At 47.5% G+C, this 21,556-nt stretch overlaps 1 protein-coding gene across 3 annotated transcripts in view; it reads right to left on the reverse strand.

The window, feature by feature from the left end:
• PIK3R6 (phosphoinositide-3-kinase regulatory subunit 6) overlaps positions 1–21,556 on the reverse strand; it is a 68,870-nt gene that overhangs the window by 20,483 nt on the left and 26,831 nt on the right. For all 3 annotated transcript variants that reach the window (XM_034790384.1, XM_034790383.1, XM_034790385.1), the window contains 7 exons: positions 20,717–20,837; positions 13,609–13,692; positions 9,800–9,891; positions 4,631–4,699; positions 3,582–3,714; positions 1,869–1,938; positions 803–986 (listed from right to left, as the gene is read on the reverse strand). In XM_034790384.1, coding sequence (XP_034646275.1) covers positions 803–986; positions 1,869–1,938; positions 3,582–3,714; positions 4,631–4,699; positions 9,800–9,891; positions 13,609–13,692; positions 20,717–20,729 — 645 coding nt within the window. In that variant the 5' untranslated portion in view covers positions 20,730–20,837. The remainder of the gene's footprint in view (positions 1–802; positions 987–1,868; positions 1,939–3,581; positions 3,715–4,630; positions 4,700–9,799; positions 9,892–13,608; positions 13,693–20,716; positions 20,838–21,556) is intronic.

Raw genomic sequence — 21,556 nt, forward strand, 5'->3', positions numbered from 1 at the left:
CTGTAGGGGACGATGGTGCCCCTAAGCGAGAGACCTTCTCCAGGTTTATGTTAGATGGAAAGCTCCAAATAAACAGCGCTTGCCGGGCTCCACTAATGTGCCTGAACTGGCCACGCCTATCATGCTTGGTCCCCAGAGCTCCCTTAAAAAGGCTACTCAGGAGAGCGGGACATTTTCCTGACAAGACATATTTTTCACAAAAAAAATGGCTTTTCATTTCAAACAAAAAGTTGCAGGGAAAATTGTTGATTTCAACTCAACTGTCTGGTTTTTCAAGGCAAACCTGGAAATGGAAAACCAAATATTTTTAATGAAAGGTGAACTTTTTTTTAGCCGAAACAGTTTTCAAAAACTGAAAAAAATTCAATTTGGGGTTTCAGTTTTTGTCAAATGTGAGAAATTTCAATGAAAATGAAAAAAGCCCCCCTAACATTTATTTTTTTTGCAAGTGTCCTGCAAAAATAATTAGTTTGTGTTTTGACCAACTCTATTGTCCGACTTTCAAATGCACAATGGAAGTGCTCACAGCTACCAAAGTACACTAAGCCGCGCACACACGTATATCCGTATGAAATCACGCATCGTCACTGGAACTACTTGAGCGGCAAGGTGCTGTTCAATGTGTGTAAAAGTAGCAAAATCTGCTTTCTATGTCTGTGGAAGCTAGTGGGGGCTGCGTGCTTCTGAGAATCTGTTCACTTCATTAAGTTGCCTAAATGAGAGCAGAGCTCTTTTGAGAATCTGGCCTCACATAAACATGGGTCAAGTTCATGGTGATATGAAGTTGCAGCTAAGCCATTACCTGAAGGATCCTCTGGAAACTTTCAACATCACAGTCCTCACCCAGAGCCGCCTGCACAGCATGTGTTATCACATAGCACATGCATGATCTGGGATTCTGATACATCTGAGCAGCTTTGGTTTCAGTGATTAGAGAATTGCATACAGCCTTGGAGAGCACATCTGGATCTGCAAATATGAAAACTCTGTGGAAATGAAGGGTTGAAAAAATAGATGCATAAAATAAATGAATCTGGTTATCAAAGCAGAGTATGCAAAAAGGCAGGAGTCAAAGAAGACTGGGAGGGCAGGTAAGGCATGCCAATGTACATCCAAAATGCAAGGTGATGGCTGCCACTTTAATGCTTCAGGGCTTACGCTGTCAACTAGCCAGTGTCAGGAAGAAATTCATCCTGTGGTGTAACACTGCACAATGAAGGAATTAAAACCTGCTGAAGAAGCCAGCATTGTTCCCCATCTGGAGCAAGGTACTAGACTAGGTGGGTCATTGGCTTTTTCTGGTATGGCTAGGTCTATTCCCATGTTGGGTCTAATCCTGCAGGCAGAGATTCAGAGAAAAAGAAAACTGTCTGCCACTGGGCCAGGTTCAACCCTGGTGTACATGGATACAACTCAAGTGAAGTCAGTGGAGATGCACCCTCTTACCCAAGAGTTGAATTTGGCTCATAGTAATTATTTGCACTCTCAGACTGGAATGAATATTTTGGGTCAGCATCATTCTGCTCAATTAAACAGAGCTGCTGCAGATACTTCCTGTGCTTCTATACCTGTCTAGGGGAAGCTCCCTGCTCCTGGAAAGCCAGCTGGAATACTCAGTAAAGCACCGGCTTCCTAACACCAAGCTTGTTTTAACAAACCTGAGATGCCACTGACATCTATTGTATTCTGCTTTGTAATACCACTAGCAGGGCTTCAATTTTGCTCCAGTTCTGCGCTAACAGCTGTTAGATTTTTGATAGTATTGCCCGGTGCCATTAAATGCTGTGTCCAGTATGCAGGAAAGGCACAGATTTTGCTGCAAGATTAAAATGCCATTTAAAAGCCACACTAGAACAGGCAGTACGTACCTTTCCTGATAAGGATATGGGTCGCTCTTCAGACTTTGTTCAGAAATAATCATTCTTTGGTATAACACCCCTAACAAATAAAAATATTCACATGCAACAGATAGTAACAAGAGAGTGGCCTGATCCTGCTCTCACCCTGGCATGAGTTAGGAGTAACTTTGCTAAATCAGTGGAGCTACATGGCGATAAAGCAGGCGTGAGAGGAGAATCAAGCAGGCAGTTTCATATAGCCCAGAATAAAGACAGTAAAATCTAAAGGGAATTCGGCTAGAACACATGAAAACACCTTCTGTTTAGGGATAATCCCAGCTACACACTGCCTGTATTTCATGTACTTTGCTGACTAGATTACAAGTTACAGGCTGGACTCTGAAGCAGGTGCAGGTGAAAGGGCTTGATTCTCTGTTGACTTTTACCCTGTGTCATCATTTGTGTCAACACAAAGTCAGTGCAAACTGCTGCCACATCGGAATGTGCTTTCCACTCCCATTGCTGTGGTGTCCATGATGACCCAAGGTGCAAGGCAATGGAGAAACTGCCCCAGAGATCCTAGTCCCATTCAACTGTTGCCAAGGGAGAGTGGTCTTGTGGTTAAAGTAGTGCTCTGGGAGATCTGTGTTCTCTTCCCAGCTCTTCAGTGGAGACTGCGCCTCAGTTAAAATGGGAATAATACACCTCTATGTGGTGGGAGGGCCTGTTTGGTGCTCTAATATATGGTGATGGAAGCCAAAAAAACATAAATAAGAAGAATTTTAACAAATAAGGCAGAGAAAACTGAAAATACAGGATTTTAGCAGTATTGTTTCTAAACACACCTATTCTCCAGAAGACACTAACTGGCTCTTCAGTATTTAGCACCTGCTTATCATAAAAAGAGATGATGAGAGAGCAAACATTGGGAAGGCTGCAGGATTAGGTTTCATGGAGATTTCTCATGGCAGGATACAGCTCTAAGGAGAACGGTTTTACTGTGTGGTTTAATAACAGTCTGTCACTAGTAATCATTGTAGAGCACTGAAGTGGCCCTGCTGTGCCCATTGCAGACCAATTTCCATTGTTAATTTCTGGTTTTAGGGAATGGGACTCAGAAGTTCTGGGTTCAGTTCCTGGCTCTGCTCCAGATTCCATGTCTGTGACCTCACGGAAACCACTTTGTCTCCATCTTGTCTATTGGAATTGTGAGCTCTTTGCGGCAGGGACTGTCTTTTTGTTCTGGGTTTGTACAGCACCTAGTGCAACTGGATCCTGGACCATGACTGGAGCTCTCGGGCGCTACTGGCAATACAGATAATAGTAAATAACACAGCAAAATGTGGCTCTGATCTCAGTGAATGCCTCTGGGCACAACTGTAATCCCCAAAATAGTTATAGCACAGGGATGGTGAGTCTCCTTGAGATCTGGGTACGGAGGGTCTCTTCTAAGCACAATTCTCCTCCTTTCCGTGAAGAAGGAACTTTTGCTTCCTCCCCCACATCACTCAAAGTGAGGTTGAGGTCTCCATGAGAAGAGAGCATGGTGTGATGGTCTCCTGTGCTGCAGCCACTCTGAGAACAGAATGAGAGCACTCGCTGCCTACAAGAGGACCTCTTAGACATTTAAAGACACAGTGCACAGAAAATACCTATCACCCTTCTGGGGACTTAAATAATTACTAAAGCAAAGACATCACCATTTCATAGCTACACCCTCACGCCACAGGAGATTCCACAAACCTGGTGTCACTCTTTCTAGTTTTAACCGGAACGCGTAGTCCAAGCCAATGGTACAGTAAGGCTTCGGCAGAGTTAGTAGCTTTTTACAGAAGTCATACACTCTTTCATAGAGATCGTCTGAAATGCAGGGAGCCTGGAATGGGAAAGGAACAGTTAACAAGATCCCAGCTGAGATGGAGCGGCCTAAACTTAGGGTCCTGTGGGGGAAGCTCTTCACCACATGTGAGAGCCATAGGAAATAAGCTGCCCAGGGATGCAAGGACTCAAGGTTAAGGACCAAATTCATCCTTGGTTTAAACGGATGCAACTCTAGCTGAATTCGATAGGCCTGAATCTGACCCTAAGACTAGACAAAGTAATGGAAATTCTGCAGAGATCTAGAAATACCTTCTTGCAAGGCTGCAGGGGTTGGATGTCTAAAGGCATTTAGGTGCCTAAGCACATAAGAAAACCCCATTATGTACCTATTTGCATTTTTATACCTTTGCATCTAAATACCTTTAAAAATCTGGCCCGAGGTGACCTGTTTAAACCCTATTTATTTCACATCCCATGTTGTTAAAGCTGAGAATTCAAATGCACAACATTGGGAAATTTAAGGTTCTTTCAGAAAAACTGATCCAGCCATATTGCACAGGCAACGTTTTTGAAAATATTCTATGTAGTTATACATGTATTTGAACACTATAAATAGGTACAACATGGCTAACTGAATGGTGGGCCTGATTTTAACGTCACCTAATAATAATATCTAGCTCTTATATAGTGCTTGTTATCTGCAGATCTCAAAGTGCTTTACAAAGGAGGTCAGCATGATTATTCCCATTTTACAGGTAGAGAAACTGAGGCACAGAGAAGGAAATGACTTGCCCAAAGTCACCTACTAGCAGAGCCAGGAACTGAACCTAGGTTTCTTGTACCCCCTACTAATACAGTGTCCACGAGGCCACACTACCTATTCTGCTATAAATTGGGTGCAAGTGATCTCAGGGCCAGGCCCCATAGCTTTGAATTTCCCTGGATTGTTAAATACCATCTGCAGATCTTACCTTTATTAGCGTGTACATTAATGTATGAAGCAGGGGGATGATGTAATGTCTATAATCTCCTTTTTCTGCCTGCAAAATCAAGCCAAACAGTTAACTAAGGCTCATGCTGCTTAACGACTTGCTGACTGGTGAAGCAATTGAGTGGTGTTTGCATCAGAGGAAGGAAACCCAAATGAAATGCTGAGCACACCCTGCTCTTTTAAGGCACAACGGCCGAATTTCAGCAGGACAGAAATGCTGCGGCCTGCCAGCTTGGTCCAAGTTCTCAGTCCAAATAAATGTCACCATTTGCCTGCCAGTTTAACAGGAAGACTCTTAAAGCAGCAAGCTGGCCAACATTCTGAGTCTGCAACGATCCTAATGGTCACCAGATTTGTTTCTAGTCACTGGGAGGCCCGAGGATTTGTAGAGATTCATGTTTCTTTTATTAATGAGGAACTGAATTGTTCTCCCACCCCCAAGCACATTTCAATAGATTGACAGGGACAGGGTCGGTCTCAACCTGACCCCTACATGCCACTGCTCAGTTGAGTGTAGATAATGTCTGAGGAGACATACAACACAGTGTGTGTGTTACAGTCTTTCCTATATTGTTTAAGGGGGTTTCAAGTGCCAGGTCTGTAACTGCCCAGTGACAGAACTTTCTTTGTTTGGAACACAGTACAGTAGTTCCTCACTTAACGTCGTCCCGGTTAACGTTGTTGTTTCATTGTTACATTGCTGATCAGTTAGGGAACATGCTCGTTTAAAGTTGCGCAATGCTCCCATATAACGTTGTTTGGCAGCCGCCTGGTTTGTCTACGGCTTGCAGAAAGAGCAGCCTGTTGGAGCTAGCTGGTGGGGGCTTGGAACCAGGGTGGGCCGGCAGCCCCCCATCAGCTCCCCACTCCCCTAAGTTCCCCGTGAGGCAGTCGCCCAGCAGGCTATCAATTGCTGGCAGTTCAGCTGTCCCTCCCCCCACTCCCATGTGCTGCTCCTGCCCTCTGCCTTGGAGCTGCTCGCGGGAGCCTCCTGCTTGCTTGCGGGGGGAGTGGGGGAAGAAGGGTGCTAATGTCAGGGTGTCTCCCTTCCCCCACACTCCTGCCACACATCCCCCCGCTCCTTTACCCGATCTCCACAGAGCGGGGGGAGAGGGAGGGGGAGAGACACAACAGGGCTCAGGACAGAGCAAGCTCGCTGGCAGCAGCTGCTGTCTCAACATGCTGATCTACTTAAAAAGGCAATGTACTTACAGTGGGGTCAGTGTACTTAAAGGGGCAATGCGCGTCTCTCTCTCTCTCTCTCACACACACACATGATGTGTGCCTCTGTGTGTCTCTGCCATGCTGTCTCCCCTCCCTCCATTCCTGCTGCCTTGTAGAGTGTGAGGCTACATTAACAATGTGTTAACCCTTGAGGGCTCAGCCAAGTGCTAGTTCATGATTTAGCAGTAAGGCATTCCCTGGGAAATATCCCACCCTCTTCCACCCTCTGACTTCACCATCTCAACCAAGCTTCACAATCATCATTGCTGTGTACATAACGCCCCCCCCCCCATTTACATTAATTCTTATGGGGAAATTGGATTCGCTTAATATCGTTTTGCTTAAAGTAGCATTTTTCAGAAACGTAACTACAATGTTAAGCAAGGAGTTACTGTATTGGGATTCAGGCAGCTTTGTGTGATGAGCTTGTTCCCCAAGAAGGAAGCAGGGAAATGTTTTTAACAGAGCTGGTCAGGATTATTTTTAAACTGAAAAATGGCTACAATGTAAAATTTCTGGTTAAAAAAAAGGGTTTTCAGCAACTGAAAACCAAAGCACTTTGTTTTTTTAGCTTTTCAACCCCCTCGGCCCCCTAACTTAATGCAAAATTGATATTTCCCATGGGAAGTTCTGCTTACACCAAAAAATAACCATTTCCCATTGAGAAAACTTCTTGATGGAAAATTTCCAGCTAGCTTTAGTTTCTGATCCTGCACAGCAGAAACAGAATACGGGTCGCTGCATCAACCCCTGCAAAGCCAGCTGGACCAGAGCAGTACGCAGGAGACCCACCATAGCTCTGAGCCCTGAATAACCAATGCCCAGGCTGCCAACCCTCAGGGGTTCAAAAGAGAAAATTCCCCAGAAAAGAAACAGATTTAAAGGCCTGTCGCATCTTACGCTGGGGTTACGTTCCGCAGTCAGCGCGTAAAGCGAAAATCGCATATAGTCAAAATTACATTGAGTGTAATGGCGGGCGGAATCGCCCGCACTACAGGTACAGTATTAAAATTGTTATTTTTCTCTTTTGTTTTTGTTTTGTTTTGCCGACCGCGTAAAGCTGAAATCGCACATGTTAAATGCGCGTAAGATGCAACAGACCTGTATTTCGCCTAGAAAGTCGCACAGACCCTAGTGCCCAATGCAAGTACAACACCCTGGCCTAGTGTGAGTGCTAATGTCTCTGGCTAATATCCTGCCACAGCAACCATCCAGTCTGCTGCTATGGGCCAGGTACAGGAGTTCCACCTTTGCTTAGACAGCAAGAGCTTGTGCTTTTCCTTGCTCGAGAGCCCAGGTTTGATCCTTGCTGCGAACTCTGGTAGCTGTGATTTGCAGCACTAGTGCAAATAGCATAACAACCTGGAAGGAGCAGTGACTCTGTGTGTCAGCTGAGAAGCACAAAGTCAGCTGCAGCCACATCAACAGTCAGGTGTACAACTCCAGTTGACCCCTCTCACGTTACACCTCCCCAGTTCTCAGACATTTCCACACCTTTTCATTCTCTGCTTTCCCCTGCCAGCCTTCCCTTGGGAGACCAACTCAGCAATGGTGGTGGAGGGGAACAGGAAGCACACCTAGCCTCTGCTAACGGAGAGGGCTCTGCTCTGATCACTGAGATAAGGTGCCTGCTGCATTCACTCTGGGAAGCAGCATGCGGTGGTTTGTGTTTCAGACCGAGACCTTTATTTTATAAGCAGAGAGCCAGAACCCAACCCTTGCTAAAGAGATGGCATCAAGTGTCAGTCAGCCAGCCTAAGCGACTGCAGCACTGCCAGTGCCACCGCAACATGACCATGGCACGGAAATCTGAGCTTATACACAGAGATAAACACCCGGAGCCAGACTGCGGGTGTGTGCGTGGGTGGGTGCAGGCGGACAAGCAGATGCAAAGGATTTCTGCCCCCTCCTTCCCCTGCCTAAGGCCTTGTGGCTGTCAGAAGGGCAACAAAGAGAAGGGGTCTATGGCCTCACTCCATCTCTGCACCAGCCTGCAGAGCAGACAGAGAACACCACGGGGAGCAGCCTGCACTGCCCCCCAGCTCAGGAGGAATAGCCCGAGAGCACTGCCGCCCAGCCATGCCCCTAGCACCCTGGGGCCCCCAAGCCAGGGCCTGGGAGCAGCTCTGTACTGGCTGGGGAGAGCTCCATTAGGGAGAGTAACCTCTGGGGGCATTTCCACCCACTTAAGACCCCTTGACACTGGTCACACACATTTATTACCAGTATAGCTATTTCAATTAGTGGGGTGCTTTTTTAGCAATACAGATTTTCTGGTACAGTCCCTAGTGCGGATGCAGTTATACTGGCATAAAGGTACCTTATATTGATATTGCTTATTGGTCTTCCCTACAGAAATAAGCTAGACCAGTATAAGGCACCTTTATAGCAGTATAGCTGCACCCGCACTGGGGCGAGTGGTACTGCTTTAACTGCCCCGGACTAGTTAGAGCAGTACACCTTTTGTGTGTAGACTAGGCCTCAGTGTCACTGAGAATCTGGCCGAGAGGCTTCAGCACTGCACAGAATGGGCAGGCAAAGGCCCTGGAGCTGGAGGTGGGGTATCTGAGTAACATAAGGAGAGAGGATAATGGCCGCATAGTAGGGCAGCATGCCAGGTCCAGACAGTCCTGGGGAGGGCTAGGGGTGCAGGAGAGTGTAGAGCAGCTAGATTATAAACGGGAGTCACAGTGTGAGATGTTATAGGTATGCTGGGCTTTGTGCCAGAAGATGAATATAAGAACATAAGAATGGCCCTACTGGGTCAGACCAAAGGTCCATCTAGCCCAGTATCCTATCTTCCGACAGTAGCCAATGCCAGGTGCCCCAGAGGGAATGAACAGAACAAGGAATCATCAAGTGATCCATCCCCTGTCGCTCATTCCCAGCTTCTGGCAAACAGAGGCTAGGGACACCATCCCTGCCCACCTTGGCTAATAGCCATTGATGGACCTATCCTCCATGAATTTATCTAGTTCTTTTTTGAACCCCCCCAAAAACAGGAAGTGAGGAAAAACAGGAGGTGAGATATTGGGGTTTCTCAACCTCAATAGGATGGGGAACTGGCATACAGTCTATGATCTGATCAGCAGCCTGCTTGTGGGGAGAGGTGGTGATGTGTAGGTCAGATGGGTGGAGGGGAAGGTCTATGGTCTAGGCATAGGTGGGCCATGACACAGAATAGTCATATAGCTTCTTGTAGCACCTTAATTCTAAACTATCAGACATTTGTCCTTTAACCACAGCACTGTATTTCCCAATTCAGGTGACACCAAACAAATCAGGTCCTTGTGATAAACTTGATGAGCAGCTGGAGGCCAGGACGGGGCAGTGTGGTGAATCTGCTAAGGGTGACTCTCCCACTGCTCTCCTCCTCCAGCCACGGAGGGAGATAGGTCATGGGGGCTGGGGAGGAGGTTCCATGGTAATTGAGAGGGCAGCTGGGGTCCCTGGGAGGAGCGTGGTGGAAGGCAGTTGGTGGATTGGTATCTGGACCCACCCACCCGGCTAAGTACTTACAGAGCTTCCCCGAATTGTGGTGGTCACAGCATGCCACCAAATTACAGGAATGAGGCTGGTGACCACACACCCTCCCTGGCAACAGAGGAACTATTGCAGGGCAGAAACACAGATCAGCCTCCACAATAATTCCATCCTCCACTGCCCCCTGGTTCGGCCATCCCAGGCACTGAGCTGTGCAGTTAACATCTCCGTGCTCAGAGTCAGAGCTCCAGAGACGGCTGGGATCTTCCTTCCCAGCAACATCCATAACAGCAGGAAGAGGTCGCTCCAGGCACAGAGCTGGCCTAGCAATCCAGTCAGAGATGCCATGCTAAGGAGGGCCATATAAAGCCATAGTGAGATGGGTATGCTAGACACGATTCGGTACCAGGCACCGATGGCAGACCTTGCTCTTTCTTCTTACCCTTTCCAGCTCTTTCACCAGGATTTTAACCAAGATGGCGCTGTTGAGGGGATTCCGATCAATTTTCTTATGCAAGGTCCAGCGCAACATCCCTGTGAGACCAAGAACAAGGGAAAGGTCATCCAACAGAAAGCAGTGCTAAGGAGGGAGTGCACCGTGGTAACTAGGGGTGGCAACTAAGCCATGAGACCTGAGTTCTATGCCTGGCTCCACCACTGACTTAGGGTATGTGCATTCTTGGTCCTGCCACAGCGCAGGGGGCTGGACTCGATTCCTTCTCAAGGCCCCTTCCAGCCTTATGTTTATATGATTCTGTGATTTTTGCTGGTATAAGCTGCATCTTCTCTAGGAGTTTTTGCCAGTTTACAGCTTGTAACTATAACCAGCAAACCCTTTTAAGTGTAGACAGGCCCTCCATGGGGAAGTTTACTGGCATAAAGATACTGGTGCAAATATACCGCAATAGCTATACTGGTAGAACTCGTCATGTGGACATTTATTCTGGAATAAGTTTCAGAGCGGGAGCCGTGTTAGTCTGTATCAGCAAAAACAACGAGGAGTCCTTGTGGCACCTTAGAGACTAACGCATTTATTTGGGCATAAGGTTTCGTGGGCTAAAACCCACTTGGGGGAGCTATACTGCTGGAATTATAGTGGTGAGTTTCCCCATGCAGACAAGAAACCTTTAGTTACAGCAGTGCAGTTTCTGTGCATGGATAAGTCCCTGAGCACTCTGACGGAAAGTTATAGTCCCAGGGCTTCAACGGAAGCCTCCCACACTTAACACTGCACACATTTCTCAATGGCGAGAGATAAGAGATGCTATCTCTGAGCCATCGCCTTAGCCTTGGCAGCGCTGTCAGTACATGAGCACATCAGAGCCGAAGAGCTGGTAGCAGAGCAGAGTCTCATGCCAAGGGTAGTATCATCAACCCCAAGCAATGAAAAATCATCAGAAAGTCAGATTTTTTTTAAACCACATGATTTTTCAGCCAGGGATAAATAGTGGATTCTTTTTATTTGCTTGCTGGGTTTTGAGCCATTAGCTCGCAGTGGGGTTCCATTTCCACCCTTTTCTCTGCCATCGTAATGGCTGGAAGCTGACTTTTTTAAAACAATTGTAGCAGAGAGTCTCATGGCCATTTCCTGATCCCAGGAGCTGGGGCTCTAAGGAAAATGACAGATATCGTGAGACTTGAAGCAGAATCATGGGAGTTGGCAACTCTTTAGCATGTAAGCGCCTGGGGCAGGGACGGTCATTTTTACTTCCCCTGGTTTGTGCAGCACCTAGTATAATGGGGTCCTGGGCCATGACTGGGGCTCATAGGTGCTACAGATACACAAAACAACAACAACACCACTGCAGTGATGAAGGGATGACTATGCACAAACACTTTGCTTGGTTACAGCTGGTCTGGTCTTCGTTTTTAAATGAAGGCTGAGGCGCCCCAGTCAGAGAAACCAAGAAACAGCAGGCTGCCTCCAGGCATTAATTCCAATCTCCAAGTGACCGGGACCAAGGCACAAAGTGGGTGTGGGGGGGGGGGGGGCGGGAGTCAGACCAAAGGTCCATCTAGCCCAGTATCCTGTCTTCCGACCGTGGCCAATGCCAGGTGCCCCCGAGGGAATGAACAGAACAGGTAATCATCGAGTGATCCATCCTGTCGCCCATTCCCAACTTCTGGCCAACAGAGGCTAGGGACACCATCCCTGCCCATCCTGACTAATAGCCATTGATGGACCTATCCTCCATGAATTTATCTACAAGGGTGCTGGAACAATTTGCATAGTGGGGGTGCTGAGAGCCATTGAATCAAACTGTAAACCCTGGAGATAATGGAAACCACTTCAAGCCAGGGGGTGCGGCAGCACCCCCCACACCCTTAGCTCCAGCACCTATGTTTATCTAGTTCTTTTTTGAACCGTGTCATAGTCTTGGCCTTCATCAAACATGCTCCATGGGGCTGGCCAAACAAAACTGCTTCCTCATGGCTCCAAGGCAGAAGCCACTGCATAGCAAAGATGTGGGTTTGGTCAGCAACGATGGGATGGCTCAACAGCAGCCTGCCCGCCAGGCTCTCCCCATGATGTTACAGAACACGGCACCCCCTGGCAGTCCTGGTCTGTAACTGGCAGCAGCATCCCAGAAGACAAAAGGTCACGGCACATGAGGGCTCCGTCTTGATCCCAGCAGAATGCCACCTGGACCCAGCTGCGACACTGCATGCTGGGACCTGCGGTCTCCATTATAGAGATGAGGGCAATGGGAATGTGCAGTGGGAATGTGTAAGAAAATGAGGCTGCTGGAATATTATCAATAAGGCACTGGACAGGGCAGTGATTGGGCCCCCACTGGCTCAGACTGCCGGCTTGAGATGTGACGGCATCCTTTGTGCACCTTCCCAAGCAGCAGCTGGGAATGTCTGCCCCATGCGTCATCTAGTGGCAGAATTACATGTACCCGTTTTGATTGACAAACACTAACAGACAGACTCCTGGGGTCACACTGTGAAAGCTGCACGCGGAGATTGTAATGGTCTTCATTTTCCAAGCAGCTGGCAACGATTAGTCATGGAGCCAGATTCTACTCTCAGTCATGTTAGCACCAACCTGGAGTAACTGTGCTGACTTCTGTTACTGACAGAGTAACAGATTAGACTTTGGCCCATGGCCTAGTGGTTACAGCAGTGCACTGTGAATCAGGACTCCGGGGTTCTATACTTGATTCTGTCTCTAACAGCAAACAAGATGCTCTGGCTCTAAGCTTCATTTTACCCTGGTATAAAACAGAGATGATAACGCAGGCCCGCATCCCAGATGAGATTGGGTGTGTAATGATTTCATGGTAAAAAGCCCTTTGACATCTTTGGAAGGAAGGGGCTACAGAAGGGCAGAGGAGGAGTATTATTATTATCATCATCACATCTCTATACAGATTCATTGTCTATCGAGCATTCAGATTACCGTGGTTGCCGTCACACAGACTTTGACATGCAGCTGCTGCTAACGTACAATAGCAACAAGGAGAAAATCCACATATTTCAGTTTTGCAGAGATTGAGGATTCATTTAGGATAAGATCTAATTTTAATTAATGGTAACATTGTGCATCTCCAGCAAGATCTATTTTAATTTTAATTCAGGCTGCCAAGGCTCTGGAACCCAGTTGTTTGACTGACAGCGTAGGGTTTCAACTCTCCATAAGTGGGGCACATAAATAGCCCCATTCAGCTGAGGAGCCCAAAGCATTTTACAAAAAAGGGTTTTGTTCCCATGTTACAAATGGGGAAACTGAGGCACAGAGAAGTTCCGCGAGTTGCCCAAAGCCATGCAGTGACTCAGCGACGTAGCTGGGAATGAAACCCATGATCTCTGTCTCTCAGTGTCCTGGTCTAATCATCCAGCCCTGCAGATTAATGAAGGTTATTGGAGACCTTGTGCTGAAGGAGAATGGAGGAGGTTGGCTAGAGCTGCTTTGGAAGCATCATACAGAGTAGCTATAGTGAAGGCATAAGAAGATTTCACAGTAGGAGAAATGGGTGCCCAGAACCAAAAGTTGGTTGAAAATTTTAGTCCCTCTGGGACCAGCGTCACAAGCCAAGTGCACACAAGGAGATGAGAACGATGTAGAGCATCTGCCAGTGATTCAGTCTGAGTGCGGTGGGAGAATACTCGGCCACCGATGTTCTGGGACCTCTGATCCCAACAAAATCAGAACAAACAGCCAGGGCAGTCTCTGACACTGACCTTGTCTGAGGCACAGAGAACAGGAGAGAGACTGCCAGGAAGCTGAGAGAGGGCCTGTCTTACCTCGCTCACCCTGGAAGGCATGATGGTGTCCGTCGAGTTCTCGAAGGAGAGCACGCACGCTGCGCAGAATGTCTGACTCCACCTCTGTGCAAAGGGAGGAAAAGGATATGAGCAACCAGCACAGCTCTGCTGTACTTGGGTAAATACTGGAACGTGGAACAATCCAGTTCACTGCATAGGCATAAGGCACTTACTTTGTATCACCTTCGTTTAGGGTAGGTAGAAAGTGCCACAATTTTACAAAGGTTATGGAACTGGGGAACCCCGGAGATGGTCTCAATAGACTAAGGCCAAAATGTTCAGACATGATTACTATAGCTAAACTGCTAAATCCACACTGTGAATTCCCTGAGCCATACAGCAGTATAAGAAGCAAAGGGTCTATACAGAGTTTTTGCAACAGAAATTCTCCACAGAATTGTTGAGAGTCCGCAGGAAAAAAATGATTTGGCCACAGACCATCTGTAAACGAAGACCGGAAGCTCCTTCACATTCTGGTATAGCAGTAGCTTCCATGGAGCAATGCCGTTTGGCACCAGCTGAGGAGCCGGCCAGCAATAGGAAGTATGGTCACCATGATAACTGCTCAGAATTTGGGGGTGGGCTGGAACAAGCAAAAAAATGTTGTTCAGACAGAGTTCAGGTTGTAATACATTGTAGGGAACCTTGTCAGAACGGTGTCGTTAACACATTTGATATTAGAAAGTCAGGAAATTTAGAGTTAAGGTTCTTTTGGAAATCTTAACTCTGTTCTCCTCACCCTACCCTTATGCCTATGTCCTTCAGGCACTGTGTAGCCACTACACTTCAGATAAAAGATATACACTCCTCACTTAGATTGGAAGCTTTCTGTGGGAAGGACTATCTTTCTCTTCTGTGTTTGCACAGCCCCTAAAACAACAGGGCTCTGCTCCATGACAGGCTGGCACTGCTAAGCAATAATACAAATAATAATAACCACTGTACCGCCCCACTCTACTGAGTGAAGTACAAACTCTCTCGCCCACCATACAGGAGCCAGTGACATTCAGCATATTGCCTGTTTCCTTCCATTTATGAGCCAACCCGCAGACCCACCTTCCGACTGAGGTCAAGAAACCTGTCACATATTACCCTCTATGTACAAATAACTCCCTCCCACACTCACAATTCCACGAAACCTGTCCAAGCTGTTCAGTCATCATTCCATATAAACCACAAACTGCCTTCCACTCTAAAACCGAGAAACATCACCCTCACCATCTTAGTTGCCTTCCTGACACGTTTCTGAGACCGCGACACTCACAGACAGCTATATGTTGTGCTCAGCCTGGCACCATTCACCCTGCACATACTGGTCTCAAACCTTCAGAGAGCCCCATTTTCCTAGGCAGGTTATAAACACAGAGGAACCATAGAGAAGCAATGAATTCCCCTTGGACATCTCTCTGACACATACAGAACTAAGGGCCATGATAGAGGGGGCTCTGTAGGGAGCAACCCACAAAACAGCTAAGTACAGGAGAAAGACTAGGAAGGAAATCTAGTAATCAAGTTAATAATCAAGGAACTTCCAGGAGGATAGTAAGTTTGGACCAGCTGTTCTGTGTAAGTGTGTAAAAGTAATAGGGTGGGCCAAGTGTCTGATTCAAAGACCACTGGAGTTAACATGGAAAGATTCCCATTGATTTCAATGGGCTTTGAATCAGGCCTTACAGCAGCAAAAATTCAATCAAAGCCCAAGCTCTCTGCTGTTCTAAAATCAGTATGTCAGTCTGACAACTGCAGACCAGCTTCCAGGGACTTAGTGAGTGTCATTAATATCTAGATCCAATTTGCTGAGAGCTGGGAGAAGGCAGGCATGGAGAAAGAAGAGAAATAGCCTTCAGATGAAACAATTAAAGCTGATTTATTCCATAGCTGTAAAAATCCTGCTCCAGGACCCCAGAGGCATCTTGCCTTTCTCTTCATTACAATAATCCATTAATTAATTAAAAAGAGATAATGCATTAAGATAATGAAAGATAATTCAGATTTGCATTGTTTAATTCTTTGCAAAGGGCCTTTGTACTTTCTCTCTCTACAGGAAAATGCATAAGGGAGTTTGCAAAACATTCCTTGACTCGGAATACAACAGTTTCATTCTCTTAACCTGGACCGTAACATGCGCATCCAGTTCCACTGATATGGACTGAACTGCAGCCTGTGATGACCCTGGAGGTCTATATTTTACATTATGGGACTGAAAGCAAGTAGCATTCCCACCTTCTTCCTAACAGAAATATATACACAACCTGGCCAAAATTGACCATCCTCTTGGGATTTCCTGTATTATTAACTTCATTACCAAATTTCCTGCCAAATGTGCAGAGTGGATTTTGGCAGGCTGAGCACAGTGTGCAGGTGTAGGTGTCATGGTCTCAGAACCATGTCGGGAAGGCGACTAAGATGACAGTGACAGTGGTGTTTCTAATTTTTAGAGCAGAAGGCGCCTTGTGGTTTATGTGGAATGAATGGTGACGGACTGTCTGGGACAGGCTTTGTGAAAGAAGAGTCGGCGTGGTGGAATTGTGAATGGGGAGGGAACTATTTGTGGTTTGTACGTACATGAAAATGCTATGGTTTCCTGACCTCAGTTGGAAGGTGTGATGGCTCGTAAATGGAAGGAATGAGGCAAAATGCTAAATGTAGCTGGCTCCAATGTGGTGGGGGAAGAGAGTTTGTACTTCATTCAGCAGAGTGTGTTGCTGTACATTGAGGACTTCATCATAGGCCTTGTCTGCGCACAAACTGTCATCAGTTTAAGATACGTTTGCACTACAGCACTGCAGCTATGCCGCTGTATGCTGTAGGGTAGACACTTGCTATAGTGATAGAAAGGGTTTTTCCATTCATGTAGTAAATCCACCTCCTTGAGAGGTGGTAGCTAGGTCAAAGAAAAAAATCTTCTGTTGACCTAGTGGTGTCTGCACCAGGGCGTAGGTCGGCTTAACTACATCTCTCAAGGGGGAGAATTTTTCACCCTCCTGAGTGGCATAACTAGGTTAACTAAAATTTAGGTTTCAGAGCAGTAGCCGTGTTAGTCTGTATCAGCAAAAAGAACGAGGAGTACTTGTGGCACCTTAGAGACTAACAAATGTATTTGGGCATAAGCTTTCATGGGCTAAAACCCACTTCATCAGAGGCATGCAGAGGAAAATACAGTAGGAATATATATATATACACACACACAGAGAGAGAACATGAAAAAATGGGGGTTGCCATACCAACTTTAACAAGACTAATCAATTAAGGTGGGCTATTATCAGCAGGAGAAAAAAAACTTTTGTAGCGATAATCAGGATGGCCCATTTCAAACAGTTGACAAGAAGGTGTGAGTAACAGTAGGGGAAAAATTAGCATGGGGAAATAGTTTTTAGTTTGTATAATGACTCATCCAGTCCCAGTCTTTATTCAAGCCTAATTTAATGGAGAGTCAGATCCCTGGACATTTCAGGCTGAGTTTTTCGAAAGCTCTCTAATGGGATCTGGGTGCCCAATTCCCATTGAAAATAAAATGTCTGGGAATCGGGTGTCTCTGTCCCACATTGGCAGTTGGCAAACATTCCCATTCTCCTTTCCCCATCCATTTACCCCAGAGTGGCTACAGGGCACTTCGGTTAAGGATGCTTCTGTGAATTAAGGCCTCTTGAATTAAAGACTTTGTTGACAAGGCCACTTGAGCTAAGAGAGAGAAGGTGGGTGAGGTAGTATCTGTTATTGGACCAACAAGACCAAAGCTTGTCTCTTTCACTAACAGAAGTTGGCTCATTAAACATGTGATGTTATATGATTAAAATATGACCATATAGATCATTGTTGCTACCACTGTTATATAATTGCATAATAAATCTTGTACAAAGTATGTCATGTAAGGTGTAAATGAAAAGGTTATTGTTTGCTGAATATGATTATCCTATTTGTACGCATGCATAATTTTTATATCTAAAGTTATGAATATTGCCTATATACCTGTATTTCAAATGTGTTCGCTTCTGTGGTCACACCCACAAGGCAGCTTACTTCTAGTCTGGCGAACTGTGAAGGGACTATTCAAGTTGAATGGCCCATCAAAGAGCACTTAACTCACAATGGACCATAGAAGAGGCTTATCCCTACCTGATGGACCTTCCTGTGGATGTTCTAGCTAGAATATGGTAACAGTGAAGCATGCAAGGGCATGTAACTAGATCATGTGACATTAAATTCCATCTTGTTACCTGTATTTTTCCACAAACTGTGCTGAGGGCTTTGTTTGGGACAGTGAAGTTCCCTTCACATGGCAGAAGCTATAAAAGGCCCTGGAAACATCTCCATTTTGCCTCTTTCCTGCGCTGAGCTCTGGGCTATGGACTTATACTAATGGGACCATTCTAACCAAGGGACTGAGGACCTTCCAAATCATTTGGAAGCAACCAGAGACTTAACAAACCAGCAGTTTATTCCATCACTGCTCCAAGCCTGATCCAAGAACTCTGCAGTTATTGTTCGTATTTGATTCCTTTAACCAATTTTAACTCTCACCTCTTTCTTTCTTTTTATAAATAAACCTTTAGATATTAGATACTAAAGGATTGGCTGTAAGCATGTATTGGGGTAAGATTTGAAATATTCATTAACGTGATTGGTAATGTGTCCGATCCTTTGGGATTAGTAGAACTTTTTATATGATGAACAAGATTTTTGGTAATCCCCATCACATTTGACTTGGCTGTCTGGGAGGAAGCCCAAGGCTGGGTTGCTTTAAGGCAGGAGTGGGGTGGGTCTGATCTGGCCCCCTGCTTTATTTCATCAGGCCCATGGCAAGTCTCCCCCTTGGTCTGGAAGCCCTGAGCCTCGGTGCCCCCCACGCCATGGGGCTGGAGCTGCGAGTGCCGGCTTGTCCCGCTGTAGGGGGAAGCTAGGGTCCCAGGCTGGTTGGTCGGCTGTCCCTGCGGCCCTGGCTAGGTGTAGGGGTGATCAGGGAAGCTCTGAGTACGCATGCGCCTACCCCCGCCCGCAGACACTGCCCCCACTGCTCCCATTGGCTGGGAACTGCGGCCAATGGGAGCTGCGTGGGCGGCGCCTGCCGGCACGCTGCTGGCTGGCAGTACACACTGCGCAAAGCCGCCTGACCACATCGTGGCCACTTCCGGGAGCGGTGCGGTGCGGTGCCAGGACAGGGCGGGAGCCTGCCTTAGCCCTGCTGGGCCGCCAACCAGGAGCTGCCTGGGGTAAGCAGCGCCCAGCCGGAGCCCACACCCCTCACCCCCTCCTCTACCCCAATCCACTCTCAGAGACCACACACCCACCCCAAGCCCCATACTCAAGGTTGGAACCCCCTCTCGCACCCCAATCCCTACCCTGATCCCACACCCCAACCCCCTGTCCCTGCCCTGAGCCTGCTCCCACATTCCAAACCCCTCAGCCCTAGCCTGGAACCCCCTCCTGCACCCTGAACCCCTCCTTTCTGGCCCCACCCTGGAGCCTAGGGGAAGCCCCGAGCCTCCACCCCCACTCCCTACGGGGCTGTGTGGCCTGCAACTGATTTTTTCTGTGGGTCAGTGGCCCCCGATAGAAAAAAGGTTCCCCACCCCTGCTTTAAGGGAATAGTGTTTTGGCTTCTGTGTAGCCAATAAGGTATTGTAGAAGCTGTTTTGTTGCTGGCTTGGTGAATCTAAGTATTGAAATATCCACCAGTTTGGGGAATTGTCTGTCCCTTCTTTGCAGTTTGCCCTATTTGAGCAACCTCAGTGTGCCCCCCCCCCCCAGACCCCTAACGATTTTACCTCTCTCTCATATCCTGGGACCAACAGGGCTACAACAACACTGCAACCAACTTTAGCTAAGGATGTCTTTATTAAGGAGTTCTGCATTAAGGACACCTCGATTAAGGAGGATGAATAAGGTTGCTACACCTCCTAGGATGATGTCGGGTGCACTCCTTGCTTTCTGGTTAATCATAAGGATATGCCAATAATTAACTAGCTGGGTCTATTCAGTATTTTCTATCCCTATTTTCCTTGTCCTAGCTACAGCACTGACCAATAGCTAAACGCTAACTGCACCGTACCACGTTACCATAACTGAATTACAGGTGTTGTGTGGAGCGATGCCTATCCTGGCATTAAAGCTGCATTTTCCATTCTAAAGGGCCTTTCCCAGATGCTTATAACTTTGTCAAACATTTACCTCTCAGGCTGAAATTTTCCATGTTTGGTCTTGGGCCCAAAGCAAATTTTCTTAGGAAGCCTGAGCAAAAATGGTTGAGCCATTTCTGAACGCCCAGAGATTTTTGTCATTATAAACAAATATCCATGTTTGCAATCTTTGTGTGATCAGCTCTAGCACTGGGCGAACCAGCATCATAAAATCTGAATGGCGAATCTAAGCTGGAGGCTCAAACAGCCCTGTGCAGAGAGCCAGCAAAAGGCCCTTGAATTACTTAAGTCCCACTTACATCCTCAAAAAAGCATCTAAGTGGGACTCGTAAAGACACTGAACTGGCCTCAGGATACCTGCATTCAATCCCTTGCTCTGCCAAAGGCTTCCTCCATGACCTTGGGCAAGTCACTTAGTCTCGCTGGGCCTCAGTTCCCCCATCTGTACAATGGGGACAATAATCCTTTGTCTGTCTTGTCTATTTCACTGTGAGCTCTCAGGGCAGAGGCTCCTTCTCACTGTGTGTTTGTGTGGTGCCTAGCACAATGGGGTCCTGATCTTGACTGGGGCCACTAGGTGCTACGGCCACACAGATAGTAACAGCTTACACAGTGTATTAATACCTGTGAGGTAGGTAGGTAAATGTCATCTCTACTTCACACAGGGGAAAACTGAGGTACAATGAAAGGAAAGAAAACGGGACTAGAACCCAGTCCTACAAGCGGGCTTTCTCCTAGACTGCCAACCCTGCACCTTAGTCATACCACCATCTTTCCTCCTTGGGCCCACAGCAGTACCAGCCCAGCAGATCAACCTCCCTAGTCATTAGATGGACTTATTTCTCACCCAGCCTCTCGCTCTGCTGAAGTGCATAGGGCTGCCTTGGCCAGCTTGCCTTTCCCTGCTGCCTCAGCCCACCCGCTCAGGGAAATTGCTGGTGATCACAGACCTGTGTTCTCCATGAATGGGCAGGGAGCAGACGTGTCTGTCTCAGCACTTCTTGAACAGCAGGGCAAGCAGGTGGCAGCTTCTCACTCAGCACTTGCATGGCCTTGCGTCCTGTGTCTTGCCTGCAAAACAAGAGAGACGCAGGTGAAATCTCAAGAGGAAGGTGGGATCAGACCGGCCCAGGTGTGAACATGAGAGAGGGAGGGGGCACAAATAGGGAGATGCCACTGAAATGGGCAGCCACAATGGGCACTGAGGGCCAGGTTCCCAGGAGAGCTCAGCATCCACCAGGGAGCCCACGGACCCTAATCGCCCTCTTGTTCCAGCTTCAGCAGGGGCCAAGGATTGAGTGAGCCACGGAGGAGTCTTGCTGCCCATGCTGCCCCTGTTCTCAGGACAGAGGGAGGCCTTTAGTCTCAGGGGCATTCAATCTGCACTGCTCACCATGAGAGGTCTCATCTGGGCCCCTCTGAGCTGCTGGTCTCTTACTAGAATCTCCTCAGGACCTGCAAGCTTGTCTCCATGACAAGGCCTGTGGCAGCCTCCCAGAGGGGGGCAGGAGAAGACCTGCTGACGCTCCTGCTGCACAATCCCCAGCTCCCTGTGCAGGCACACCAGAGATTGGCCCTGGCTGGTGTCAACAGGACCAGAGACCTCCTGGGCTCCGTCTGGAAGGACTGGCTGAACCCTGGGTGCTTGCCCTGCACGGGGGGCTGCTCAGACCATCTGCTCCATGAGATGGGGGCTGCCTGCCCCTGCCTCTCTTACTTATCTCGAGCAGACCCTGCAAGAGGATGCACCCAACCTGCCCCTATCCCCTCACCCTCCAGAGCTCACCATT

Source organism: Trachemys scripta, chromosome 14 (assembly GCF_013100865.1).
Source record: "Trachemys scripta elegans isolate TJP31775 chromosome 14, CAS_Tse_1.0, whole genome shotgun sequence".
Lineage (NCBI taxonomy): Eukaryota > Metazoa > Chordata > Testudines > Emydidae > Trachemys > Trachemys scripta.